Source organism: Borostomias antarcticus (genome assembly GCF_949987555.1).
Source record: "Borostomias antarcticus genome assembly, chromosome: 12".
Classification (NCBI taxonomy): domain Eukaryota; kingdom Metazoa; phylum Chordata; class Actinopteri; order Stomiiformes; family Stomiidae; genus Borostomias; species Borostomias antarcticus.
Genome location: NC_140245.1, coordinates 12,097,825 through 12,112,380, shown reverse-complemented (window position 1 = coordinate 12,112,380; position 14,556 = coordinate 12,097,825). Strand labels below are relative to the sequence as shown.

The window sequence follows — 14,556 nt, the reverse complement described above, 5'->3', positions numbered from 1 at the left end:
TCCCAGAACCTTCTTAAGCCAAGGTATACCTTGGCTACGAAGGCTCTGGGAAACAGCTCCACCCACGTTAGCCTTCCTTGGAGCCGAAGCGCTGTTTCCCAGAGCCTTCTTAGCCAAGGTATACCACAGCCAAGGGATACGTTACGAAGGGCGGTCGGACCCCATCGTAAGCTGTCCCTTGGCGATGCGCTCCGTTCATCCCGTTATAGTTATAGCTCGATTAGAGCTAAATTACACTTTTAAAAAGGAGAGTTGCAATACAGCGCACATCTATCTATCCTACCTGCGCGATTCACATCATTAGTGTACACAAAATACAATTAACTTGAATGATGAAAATAATGTCATGGAGCCTACAGAACACATCATGGGAATGTTGTTTTTAAAACTTTTATTGAGCCAAGCAACATATACGACTATCCATAGCCCAATATAATCCACTTTGTGAACAACAACAACATTTTCTTATGTAAAGGGATAATTTGATGACATGACTTTTCTGGCTGTCTTTATATATTGTCAGACAGATATCCTGGCGAATTGATTAATCCAATGAGGCCATCTAGATGAATAGTCAAATATCCTCACACACGCTCCAGAATATTGTAGAAAGCCTTCCCAGAACAGTGAAGGCTGTTATAGATGCACAGGGGGGACCAACTCCATATGATGCCTATTCATTTAGAATGGGATGACATGAAAATGTGTAATGTGTAGGTGGCCCAATAGCCTACTGTTGTCCTTATAGTGAACTTTGCTAACAGATTCACAGTATTTAGTGATCTTACAAATGCTGTTTGTTATATTGTGTGCCTTCTTCAAAACCTCTACTGTTGTAATGTGGCAAGAAACAACAAATATACAGGATAAAGGGAACTTGTTTAATATTGGTTGGGAAAAAACATGGGCAGGTTTGTTCTTCAGACATTTGTCCTGTAACAGGCTGTCTTTTTCCGGGGTGGGGTTGTTAGACCCATGCCCAACCCCCAACCTGGAGGGCCAGTTGTTGCTTTTCGTCTGGCCTCTACCCTGAACCTGCCCGGCATGGTTGAACCTGCTGGGGGGTGGCCCCCCACCAATATAGCCTTCATGGTCATGGAGGCACACAAGCCTTCCCACCACGACAAGGTAGCAACACGTAGGAAGGATGAGTGGTGTGGTGAGTGTATGTAGTGTGTGTGCGCAGTGTACTGTAGTGGGTGGGCAGTGTGTGGTAAGTGTATGTAGTGTGTGTGGTGAGTGTGTGCAGTGTGTGTGGTAAGTGTATGTAGTGTGTGTGGTGAGTGTGTGTAGTGTGTGTGGTAAGTGTATGTAGTGTGTGTGGTGAGTGTGTGCAGTGTGTCTCAGGCATCTGCATCATCTGCAAGGGAGGAAAATTCAATTAGCCACATTGAATGGAATGCATGCAGTGTGGGAATAGACAGAGTATACAAAATACACACTTAGCCTACCTGGAGTTGGCAGAATGATGGGCACTGATATGGAGGGCCACACAAACTGTGCCTCCGCTAGGGCCTGCTGCCTGTTCTGCAGGTCCAGCCTCTCACGCTGCACACACAGCCTCTGCCTCCCCACCTCCAGGAGCTCCTCGCTGCAGTCGCACCTCGCATCCGTTGTGTTCAGCTGCCTCTCACGGGGGGCGGGGGACGTCATGGGGTGTGTGGGGGGTGGGGGGAGAGCGTGTCGACGGGGTGGAGAAGTCTGACTGCGCTGGGGTCTCCTCTCCAGAGGACTGGGAGGCTTGGGGTGATTCAACTGAGGACAGGGAGGCTTGGGGAGATTCAGCTGAGGACTGGGAGGCTTGGGGAGATTCAGCTGAGGGCTGGGAGGCTTGGGGTGATTCAGCTGAGGGCTGGGAGGCTTGGGGTGATTCAGCTGAGGGCTGGGAGGCTTGGGGTGATGCAGCTGAGGGCTGGGAGGCTTGGGGTGATTCAGCTGAGGGCTGGGAGGCTTGGGGTGATTCAGCTGAGGGCTGGATGTTGGAGGGGCCCTCTCCAGACTCCAAATCAAGGCCACCAGTGATGCCTTGGGAGGCTGTGAGGCCGATGATCGATAGGGCCTTCTCCTCCTCCGGGGTGAGGGAAGGCACGGTGCTCTGCCTCTCGGCGCACTGCCGCCCCCCAGCTTTTGGCCTGACTGGCGAAGTCCTGCCATTTCTTGCTGAAGACTGTCCACTCCCTGGGTGGCTCAGGAGTGGAAGCAGCCATCCGCGCTGCAATGCTCGCCCATGCAGCCTTCTTCAATGGGCTATATGCACAACTCCAGTAGGCTACTTCCTGAAATTAGACATGCTTCTTTATTTCCTGTCTTACACTATTGGATGAAATGATTATTCAGGAATTCCTGAATAATCATTTCATCCAAAGTGTAGGACAGTAAATAGAGAAGCATGTCTAATTTCAGGAAGTAGCCTACTGGAGTTGTGCATAGGCCCTACTGGTAGCCGCCAAACAGGACGGCCTTCGGTTGCTCCACCTCGTCCAGCATGATCACTAGTTATTCTTTGGTAAACGCTATCACACGCTTCCTCTTCATATCTGCCATGTCGCTCAATATGTGCAGTTACCCTTGTTTTTTTATAGGCCACATGTGCCAACACTGGTGCCTGATAGATTCAATTAGTCATCGTATCCGCGCGAATTCTAAAGTGGGAATGCTACTGCCACAGGGGCAATTTATATGGGCATTATACCTTTGTTTGTATGATAACTAAATCAGTGGTCATTTTGCTATCATCATTGCTTATCATCATTAAAGTATTTTTTCCTGGCCTTTCAAGACATCCTCGACGGGGCTTATATATCCCAATCCGATCCATGCTCTTTCTTGGATATTTTATTTGATGTAATGTAATTTGATGTATGAATTGGGACTATCACGAGGTCTCGCTTTGACTCTTAAATACATTAGCAGATGAGCTTTCGGAGGATTAGCTTCCTTTTTGGTAATATTTAGACTGAAATAAAAGAATTAAGACAGCACGTATTATATTGGCACGTCATTTCTGTGACTTTACGAATGGCCATCGATGTGTGCGGCATCGATTCATTCTTTTTTCAGCACCGCGCCCAGGGACAGCTCCTCTAACGATGTATCTTGGGATGGACCTAACGATGTATCTTCAGGCGCCCACTAAGGGATAGTCTGGGAAACACTCGTGGCGAAAACTGTCCCTTCGTCAAGGTATACCTTGAGAAGCGTCGTAGCGCGGAGAAGTTCGGCAAATCTGGGAAACGCGGCCAAGGTCTAATGCTGAAGTCTTCATTCATACCTCTTGGAGCAAGGGCGTTCAGTGTATAAATCCAAAATAGTTCTCGTCTTAGTAGTGTCTCTATATCTCCTCCTCTAAGAGGGCATTTAACCGCTTCTATACCGATGTATCTAAGAGTGCACACATTGTGTCTAGCCTTTGTAAAATGAGCAGCTACAGGACTAGATGGATCTTGGTTGCGAATGGCACTTCTATGTTCTGTGATTCTGGTTTTAAGTGCTCTTGTTGTCTTTCCTATGTAGACAAGACCACATGGGCATCTCAGCATATATATTACGTTTTGTGTTTTACAGGAAATGAGGCCTTTGATGTTGTACACCTTTCCTGACTGCGGGTGGCTGAATGTGTGTGTTTTGTGTGTGAAGTTGCACAGGATACAGTTGCCGCATCTATAATTCCCATTAGGGATCTGACTTAAAAAGTGTGTCTGGGCAATAGGAGGCATATCAGCTCTCACAAGCATGTTGCGTAGATTAGGTGGTCTTTTGTAGACTAGAGTGGGAGGCTTATCAAACCCACATCCCTTTAAAGAGGGGTCTGTGTTTTTTTATTATCTTCTCAATCTCGCTCCCTATAAGAGAGTATTGAACACAGCAAGTGATTCTGGGGTCTGACTGTTTTGGTTCCTTTCTCTGCAGACATTCAGTCCGGGACATATTATTAAAACGTGTAGCTGCCCCCATGATCCAGTCCTCCTTGTAGCCTCTGTCCCTAAAACGAACTTTGAGATCTGCCGATTGTTTGTGAAAGTCATCATTGGAACTACAAATCCGTCGGATACGGTTAAACTGAGAAATAGGAAGATTCTTCTTCAGAAATGTTGGGTGGTACGATTCCCCATGTAGTTTCTGTCTGTGCTTTTACGGTATAGATCAGTTTTTACAAAATGTCCCTATCTCTTAATCAGAATGTCCAAAAAGTTCATTTTTTCAGTGTCCACAGTGATAGAAAATTTAAGATGTTCGTTACTGTGGTTCATGAGTTCATGGAATTCTTTCAGTTGTTTCTCTGTCCCCGTCCAAACAAAGAAAATATCGTCCATATACCGTCTCCAGTGGGATATGTATTTAATGTAGGGATTGGTCTGCTGGTTACTTTCTTTGATACATATGCTTTTTTAGTCCGGCACTTGCCTTATTAATTATTTTGGGATGTGCGCGACCCACTTCTGATTTGACCATACACCATACTGTCATGTCCACCACTAGCGTTTTGCCCATTTTGGGGCCAGAATTAAATAACTATTTGACAAGGTTAGTCAACACACTATCCCAAAGCTCATTACAATGTTTGTTTGTACTGTATGTGTGTGTGTATGTGTGTGTGTGTGTGTGTGTCTGTGTGTGTGTGTGTGTGTCAGGTGCTGGACTACATGTGTGTGAGGACTCTGCTGTCCAACACTAAGACCTTGAGGCAGATCCTGGAGGAGGCCGTGTCTCTGCTGAAGATGTTCTGGAGGGCGGCCCTGCCCAGCGCCCAACACAGCTCCCAACGCTCCACACAGCACCTCAAAAAGGTAGGATACACCTGAACCTCTACCTGTACTGATGAGGATTTTAGCCTAATTATAAACGGGGATTTCTGGTGAGGTCTGGACCTTCAAATTGTGTTAAAAAAAACAAGGCTATAACTTCTTTCCAAAAATCTTTTATATAGTCTTCAAACAGCCTACAGATCACCAGTGATCATCCAAAGATCATCCAAAGTCAAAGTCTAGCCAGGTGCACCAGGAAAGGCAGAAAGCGTTCGACAATCCTTTGTCCGATTCTCGAATTTATACTTTATAACTAGAAAGTACATTTCCTGGAGAAAATGTGAGGTGGGCTAGCTGCTGTAGCTTTATGTAACAGCTACTGCTAGAACTACTATGGACCGGGCAATCTCCATGCACCCACTGGCGAAGACCGTGCGTCTCTAACCCACTCAGGGGCTGAATTGTGAGGTCCGTGGCGTGGACAGTGGCGTGGTGATGAGACTCCGCCCCCTCAGGTCAGAGCTGGTCGGGGACAGTGTACCCCTCTCCGGGCCACCTACCCGCCCGCACCAGTGAAGACCATGTGTCTCTAGCCCACTCAGGGGTTGAGTTGTGGGGCCCGTGGTGTGGATAGTGGCGTGGTAGTGAAACTCTGCCCCTTTTGGTCATAGCCAGTCAGGGACGTAGTACTCCTCTCCTGGCTACCCACCGGCCCCCAACAGTGAAGATCATGTGTCTCTATTCCACTTTGGCTCAGTTCTGTGCTACCACATTAGTTATAAAAGGATGCCTGTACCTTTAAGAGAGGCTGCACATGCACACAAATTCAAAAAAAGCAACAGCTGCCACCACTCTAATCCCAACTGACACTATGAACCTAGACATGATCTGCTTCAGGGAGCTCTATCGCGAAAACTATAAATGTTATAGCTTATATATTGACACCCTAGGAATCCTGAGAACGTGCAGAACATTTGTATGTATAATATGTCCGTATAGCTTAAGCACTGTAGGCATGGCGACAAGTTAAAAAAAGGGTAAAAATGCAAAATTAGCAGCTCAAAAGTTAGAGTGCGGTGCCATACGTTTCAATGGGGAGCACAGTTGCCGAACACATCGTCACACAGCGAAAACTATAAGTCGAACAGCTTAGATACTTCCATTGTACGAATCAGCACAGTTGTGTGAACATGTTGATATATAATATGTGTGTGAGCTGTCAAAACTGTAGGAGTGCCAGCAGTTTACAAAATGTGTGAATATTTTCAAAGCAACTACTGCCACCACTCTAAAAACATAAAGTTTCTCAACATTCCAAAAGCAGTTTCAAGCAGTTTCAATGGGACAAAAAATAGTTTTAAAAGTTAGATTTCTAAAAAACTATAAAAAAAATATCAAAATCTTTTGATTTTCTTTTGCAAGCTAGCCCACCTAATTACCATGTTGCACCATTTACTAGCCTATCATCTATTCTATACAAAATACTGCAGTTAAATCTATCCAATCATAATTTGTCCCGTAGCCAAATTATCATATGTTTAAGAAGAGGAGGAGACAGAAAGTTATTCTACACTGTGAAAAACACATTCCTTAAGGGGCCCCCTAAACATCTGTTCCCAATTAAGTACTGGTCATTTCTCTGTGTGGCCTTGTGCTGTAATTCAGTACTCCAGCACAAGTCTCCTTATACTTTGTATGTCTCATTTTTTATTGCATAAAACATATATCCCATTCATAACTTTTATCAATCTTCTTCAGTACCTCTACCTGTGCTTGTAGCTCTACCTGTACCTCTTCCTCTATCTCTACCTGTACCTCTACCTGTACCTCTACATCTACCTGTACCTGTACCTGTACCTGTACCTGTACCTCTACCTCTACCTCTACCTCTACTTGTACCTGTACCTCTACCTGTACCTCTACCTGTACATCTACATGTACCTCTACCTCTATCTGTACATCTACCTGTACCTCTACCTGTATCTGTACCTGTACCCATACCTCTGTCTGTATCTGTACATCTACCTCTACCTGTATCTGTACCTCTACCTGTACCTCTACCTGTACCTCTACCTGTATCTGTACCTGTACCCATACCTCTATCTGTATCTGTACATCTACCTCTACCTGTATCTGTACCTCTACCTGTACCTGTACCTCTACCTGTATCTGTACCTGTACCTGTACCTGTACCTGTACCTGTACCTATACCTGTACCTCTACCTGTACCTCTACCTGTACCTCCACCTGTACCTGTAGCTGTACCTGTACCTCTACCTCTACCTGTACTTGTACCCATACCTGTATCTGTCCCTGTACCTCTACCTCTACCTGTACCTGTACATGTACCTGTACCTGTACCTGTATCTATATTTGTACCCGTACCTTTATCTGTACCTCTACCTCTACCCATACCTGTATCTGTAACTGTACCTCTACCTGTACATGTATCTGTACATGTATCTGTACATGTATCTGTACTGTAGATGTAGCTGTACCTGTAGTTAGTATGTGAATTTGAACTGGTCGGAGTGATTTCACATTTAATCTTTGCGTATATGTGCGTGCGTCTTTGTCTGTGTGTGTGTGTGTGTGTGTGTGTGTGTGTGTGTGTGTGTGTGTGTGTGTGTGTGTGTGTGTGTGCAGGAGCGGTGCATGCAGGAGGAGATCGTGTCTCTGAGGCAGCGGGTGACAGAGCAGGAGGAGGTTCTCCAGGGAACCATCCAGAGGCTGAGGAGCACCAGCCGCACCAAGGAGAATATGGAGCACTTCATCATCAACCAGCGTGAGTGTGTGTGTGTGTGTGTGTGTGTGTGTGTGTGTGTGTGTGTGTGTGTGTGTGTGTGTGTGTGTGTGCGTGCGTGTGTGTGAGAGAGAGACAGCCTACTTGTTTTTGCGCTACGCTAGCACTGGTTAAACTCTTGCTTGCATGCTTGTTTAGAAATGATTGCACTTCTGATTCCTGGTGACTAATGTCTCGGTGTGTGTGGTAATGTATGCGCATGTGTATGTGCTTACTGCAGGGGTCATCAACTACATTTGTCCAAGGGCCAGAATTTTTCTCAGCAGCCACTGTGAGGGCCAAACTTTCAAATCATATACTTAAAAAAATATATTGTTTCATATTTTCAATTTCTTGTCTAACTAATTACTTATTTTCAATAACTTGCCCAGCACTGGTGTGAACAGACTCCTCAGACCTATACTGCACACCAGTGCTTAATGTGTAAATCAGGTGGTACTGGAACACTGCCTGTATGTGTGTATGTGCACGCGAACTCCGCAAAGCACCAATCATGCCCACAACAATGGGACTTATTTCGCCCACTTGCTTAGCTGTGATCATTATGCCAGAATGACAGCAAAAAGCATTTAACTACTGGCCATACTACCTATTAATTACCTACTACCTAAATTCCCCCATCTCACCAACTCCGTAGCCTCCTCTCGTCCTCATCTCCACCTCTCTCTCCGATTCCAAGTTCTCCTCGTAATTACTCTTCTCGTTATATAGCAATCTTTTTCTTTTAATCATGCTGGCAATTGCTTTTGCTACCTGCTGTCACCACCCTGTTCCGCCGAAATGACTTTGGCCCACTTTAGTGCTTAGGGTTCCAGCTGGTTTGTCATTGACATGGTCTGATTAGAAGCTGCTGTGAACCCGTTCCGTTCTATGCATTCTTGAAACTCTTGAAAGCAACATTTAGCCTGCCATCATTGGGCCTCATTCACCAACGAAGTAAAGAAGTTCTTAAGAAGCATTACTTCTTAAACTGTACTTACGCTGTTTCTAAGCAAATTCTGGCATTCACCAATGGTTTCTCATCTGGGATTTGTTCTCAGCTAAGAACAGAATATACGAACACTGAATAGCAGTCGCAAGTAGGCCATTTGAGTGCGGAAATGTAGACTATGCAAAATTGGTGATTGTGGTCAGCTCAATTCTACAGTTGGATGATATATGATTGAAATACACAATTATATTTGCATAATTCCCAATAACGTGTCCTAGTCATAATCACAATTTTGTAATAAACGTGTGCGTCAGAATATCTGATATGTCATCGTTTAAATCATTTTGCTACGAATTGCTTGTTATTTGTGTTGATCAGTCTTAGAGATGTCGAGAAAATATTTTGATTGTGTTACTAATTAGTGATTTTGGTGTAAATTAATGAGTGTTGTGTTTTGTTTTAATTCTTTGACCGTTCTGCAAAAGCACCATGAGATTTCGTGGTATCATAGGCCTACATATAATACCAACAAATCCATGACCATTTCATCAATTGGTGATTGCGGTCACCTCAATTCTACAGTTGGATGCGAAGTGCGCTAGACGGAGAGTCTGCTGCGGAGAGGGGGTGGTAGTCCGTGTCCCTGGTGTCTGTATACATATCGCCAGCGGCGGGCACACCCAACAGTGCTGTTGTCCTTATTATGGCACCAATGCGCTGGTCGAACTCAGACAACGGTGGGCACGCCGGTCCCCCAATATGAAAACACAGCAGAAATGAAAAGAATGATGTCATAAATGATCACAGCCTATCCTAAATCCACTAAGCTTAAACAACACTTGGCATCACACCACATCAAAAGAGAATGCTGGATGGCAACCTTACGGTATAGTGTGTTGGAAAGCGAGGTGTCCGGAGGTGTTGTCGGCTCGAAGAAGGGAAGAGGCACGTGGCTGATGGTCAGTCGGTTTGATGCAGGGTATAGCGCATCTGCACTCCCGTTGAAACAGTGATGGTAGACTGTTGTGCGAACGTTGAAGTTCATGGAGGTTAGAATTCAATTTCAGCACTGCTCGGTGTACAGCAACTAAAATGGTTCAGAGTTTCAAAGTTGCAAATGTCTCATTCAAAACCTCTGCTCTCGCCAGAGGTGGATCATTTGAGGAGTTTGTGGAAATTCCTAAGACCCTGGCATCGACCACACAGAGGTCTTAGCTAGCAGTTCATGAATTCCATGGATACAGATTGATTTTCATCAATCAGGCACAAGCTTGGATCCTCGGGTTACGTGTTACTTGGAGAAAACAGACCCTGAGAGAGTTGAGAGAACTTGAGAGTCTGTCTGGTCCCTACCTAAAAAGGGCCAGAAATTGCACCAATTGGTCACAGAGTGACCCCCACTCCCGTCATAAAAGTGGAGCCAAGATTCTCTTAGGAGTCTGGAATCATCAAATATCCCTGTTATGGTTTCAACATATTACATTTCTCCAACATGCATAATCAACTGATTCATGATTTTAGCTTCAGATTGATACTAAACATTGTTAGGTTGACTTAGCAGCATATAACCAGTTATTTACAACACACAGTAACACTTGGTTACAAATACAATGCATCAATGTCCATATTTTATTTCCAGGGCTTATTCTCGTGGTGGTTGCATCACATAGTTGGGAGAAAGTAATTTCACTTCATTAAAGACACAAGAAAGTGAATGTCATTCCTTTGTCTCACTGTGTGAGTCTGCTGTTGAGAGATCTTCCTTGGAATGTGTGGCCTGGGTTTATTATCGCAGGGGGGGAAGGTAGGAGGACCATGGCCAGGAGGGAAAGAGTTAATGTTTTGCCAAATCCCATTTCACAGAACTAGTCCTAAAAGGGTTTTGTCAGATTTACTGTGAGTTTGACGGGAAACAGTCTAAACACAATGTGTTCCTCCCTACATGACCTCCTGTTGATTAGTCACTGGGTAGGGGAGGGCAGGATGTCTCTGGTTTGCCAGATCTTTATCAGGCATCTCCAACATTCCAGTCAGTGAGATGGTCTCACAATATGGTCTGTCATGTCCATAATCTGCTACATGGTGTTGCTTCAATATTGGAAGATTATTTTATTAGATATTCAAAATACTTCTGAGGGCTGGATGGGAAGTTTTGGGGGGCCGGATTTGATGATCCAGTTGATGATCTCTGGCTTACTGCATCTTGTGCTTAGCTAGCACTTTGCTTTTTTGTTGCAGTATCAAGGACCCGTGATGTGCTGAAGAGAGCCAGGACTAACCTGGAGGTAAGCAGCGAACATCCACACTGAACATTATAATGCAGAGGCTATTGCAGGTTATCTTACCGTCTACATGCCCGCTGTGTGTATTTCCCCTGGAACACCTCTGTATATCTCTGGGTTGTTGTTGTAAGATCACTATTGTGCAAGTCATAGTGTTGGTATCGCTGGTGTTGTCACTGTACTGACCCCCCCGTCCTGTCTGTCCTACCTGTTATTCATCCTCCTTTCCTCCTCTTCCTCCTCCCTCTCCAGAAGAACGAGCTGAGGCTCTCCTCGCTAAGCTCCTCCTCTTCCTCCCCCTATGCTGGTAAAAGTTTGACCTGACGTGCCTTGGTTATGATTTAGAAGTTGCCCCTGTTCACATGCTTCATATTGAGATGATGTATTTGTTTATTTTTGCTGACATACAGATAGAGTTAAGACTCGTGGGCAAGGGCAGCTTTTAACTCGGGTGTGACTCTGTCAGCTTGTGGCACACTGTGGTATCACAGCCTAACCATCCATCACACCGTGGTATCACAGTCTAACCATCCATCACACCGCAGTCACAACACTACCATCCATTTGGCTCTGGGGGTCCAGAGATAGCTGTGTTAAATATAGCTGTTTAATATAGCTGTGTTTAGTGTGCCCCGCCGGCTCCCAACCCAGAATTCTGCAGCTGAACGCCGAAGGGCTCACCCCCTGTAAAATCAATATCATCGAGCACCTGGCCTGCACCACCAAGGCCCTCGTCATCCTCCTTCAAGAGACCCACTGCGTAACAGCAGATAAGCTAGTTCTTCCAAATTGTGTTCTAGCTTGGTCTACCCTAAGCAGGAAGCATGGCCTCGCTACGTTCGTCCATCAAAGGTTGAACTGGACTCTCGTCGACCAATCCCTGACTGGCTCGGAGATTGAGTGGTTGTGCATGGACGTTGGCGGCTTTAAAATTGTCAATGTCTACAAGCCTCCGCCCTCGCGAATCACACCAGTGCATCTCCCAGTCTTCTCCCACCCCTGCCTCTATGCTGGCGACTTCAACTACCAGCACGAGGATTGGGGGTACAGCACCAATACATCCGACGGAGAAAACCTGGCTGCTTGGGCAGCTAACAACAGCCTGGCCCTGTTGTACGATCCCAAGGGTGCAGCCAGCTTTGGCTCAGGTCGCTGGAAAACTGGGACGAATCCTGACTTGGCATTCGCGAGCGTTGGCGTTGACAACCGGCTCCCTGATAGACGTGTGTTAGGAAAGTTCCCGCGGTCCCAACATCGACCATCGCTGATTACCATGCCTAAACTCATGGACCCCATCCCGAGCGAGCCAGTGAAGCCATGGAACTTCCGAAAGGCCAACTGAAAATGCTACCGCCTCCATAGCCATAGCCATAGATTCACGAGGTGGCTTCCACCACCTAACACCAACAACGTGTACGAGGCATGGTGAATTCACACTGGAGGAGTTCGCTGTTGCCCTCCAGCATGTAAAGCCAGGGAAGGCTCCGGGGGCTGATTCTATCTGCCCGGAGTTTATAATCCATGCCGCGCCTGCCTTGAAGTCCTGGTTAAGAGCGTTCCTCTCTTCCTGCTTGTGCCAACTCAAGATCCCCAAAATCTGGAGAAGAGCCCTAGTTGTTGTGATCCTTAAGCCGAACAAGCCTGAGGGGGACCCCAAGAGTTACCGCCCCATCTCTCTGTTATGTATCCCCTTCAAGATCCTCCCACAGGAGCAGGCCGGGTTCCAACGCGGGAGATCGACCGTAGATCAAGTCACTTTGATGACTCAAGACATCGAGGACATTTTTTCGGCTAATAAGAAGGCCAGAGCGTCTTTATAGACCTGACGGCTGCCTACGACAGCTGTTCCGCCTGCTGCCGGACAGGCACATGGCCAGCATGATCATGGAGCTTGTCCGAAACCGCAGCTTCACCCTCACCACCGGTAGTGGACAGTGAAGAAGGTTGCGACGCCTTATGAATGGCATCCCCCAGGGATCTGTCCTGCCCCCCTCCTCTATAATATCTACACCTACGACCTGCCAACCATAGTCTCCAGGAAGTATGCCTATGCAGATGACCTTGCGCTGATATACTCAGCTAGAGACTGGCAGGCCATGGAGACGACACTGAGCCAAGACATGCAGATACTAGCGGCATACCTCCGGAAATGGAGATTGAAGCTCAGCGAGGCAAAGACGGTGTCGGCAGCCTTCCACCTTAACAACAAGGAAGCCAAACGTGAGTTCCAAGTGCACACCAACGGTACACTCCTGCCATAATGTGCCAAACCAACCTATCTCGGCGTGACATTGAACAGGTCGCTCACGTTCCGCTGACACCTCGAGTCACTGCGCAAGAAGTTAACAGCTCGTGTGGCATTGATGAGGCGACTGGTCCGATCAGGCTGGGGTGCCGGTGCAAAAACACTGCGTACAGCAGCCCTAGCCCTGGTCTACTCGACCAGTGAATATTGTGCACCGGTCTGGTGTCGCAGTGCTCACACCCGGCTCATCAACCCGCCTATCAACAAAGCCTTGCGCATTGTGACAGCCTGCTGGCCTCTGCCACACAGGAACCACAGCACGTCTCGCCTGCCGGGCCGTGGAGCCTAACCACCTGCTCCACGACAGGCTCACTGCAACAGCGAGTCTCCCCGGCATCTCAAGTCGAGACACCCTTTTGTGCCTACTGCATGGGATCTCCTGCAGCAATGCAGAGATCATAACATCAGTGAGGCAGGATGGGCGGACCACATCTGGCGTGCAGAGTGGGAGGCAAACACCTCCAGACTCTGATTTAATCCCGGCCGCCGGTCCTTCCCCTACCGGCGTGGGTGAGCCTTAATCGCCTCCGGACCGGCGTTGGACACTTCCGCTCATCGATGCACAGATGGGGCTTGGTATCCTGTGCAGCGTGCGATTGTGGCGCTAAGGAACAAACCGCAGACCATGTCATCCAGGTCTGTCCGGCATACCGGACACCCAATGGAATGCATGGCCTGATGGTTTTGGATGACGAAACGGTGACATGGCTCCTGGAGGTGTGCCCGGATATATAGCCCAGGTGACCCCTCACCCAGGCTAGCAGTGGTAAAAGGATAGCCACTCGGCCCCGAGCCTGGGGGGAGAGGACAATAACAACTAACCCAAACGAAGAAGAAGCAGTCCCAAACACTCTTCACTATAGATATGAGCCTATTCACAGTACACCAGGTGACCCAACGTGGGAACACCCACCATGAAGATCTGTTTCATTGAGGCCTAAAATAGCATTTAGCCTCCATACTGAATAGTTCCCATTGACTGTGTCATTCAAGTGTGGCAGCGCTGACAGGACTATACCCTGAGGGTCTTCACCAGGGCTCAGCCCTGTCCTGTCAAATGACTCACTGCATGGAGAGCTGTGTCATAAACACATAGACGCGCAGTCATGCACACACAGCCTCCACTCTGCAGGTAGACAGCAGGTGTGTGTGTGCGCGTATGAGTGGGTTTGTGTGAGTGGGTGTGTGAGTTGCTTACTTCACCCATCATTGCAGTGTGATGTATCTAATTATTTAATCTCAGTTTCACCCACTTCTCGGCTGTGCTTCCTTCTACTACCATCAAGGAGAACTCTGTTAACAGACATCTAGTTAACAGTGACCGTCTTTTCTCCCCCTCAGCTGAAGACCCAGGAAGTGTTGCCAGGAAGCAACCTACTGATTGGGGTTTCCTGAAGCTCAGCGATGCCCCCGAAGTTGCAACAGCCAATCAGCGGCCAGGGGCGAGGAAGCGCGGCAGCCAATGCCTGCTGGAGGCTCTGACCTTTTAG

General features: G+C 47.1%; 1 protein-coding gene across 1 annotated transcript in view; it reads left to right on the top strand.

The window, feature by feature from the left end:
* Positions 1-14,556, top strand: part of LOC311315712 (myomegalin-like) — a gene marked incomplete at both ends in the record, with an annotated part of 59,560 nt that extends 45,004 nt beyond the window's left edge. Inside the window, 5 exons of the mRNA XM_084446417.1 lie at positions 4,632-4,787; positions 7,392-7,530; positions 10,718-10,764; positions 11,014-11,068; positions 14,408-14,556. Coding sequence (XP_084302543.1) covers positions 4,632-4,787; positions 7,392-7,530; positions 10,718-10,764; positions 11,014-11,068; positions 14,408-14,556 — 546 coding nt within the window. The remainder of the gene's footprint in view (positions 1-4,631; positions 4,788-7,391; positions 7,531-10,717; positions 10,765-11,013; positions 11,069-14,407) is intronic.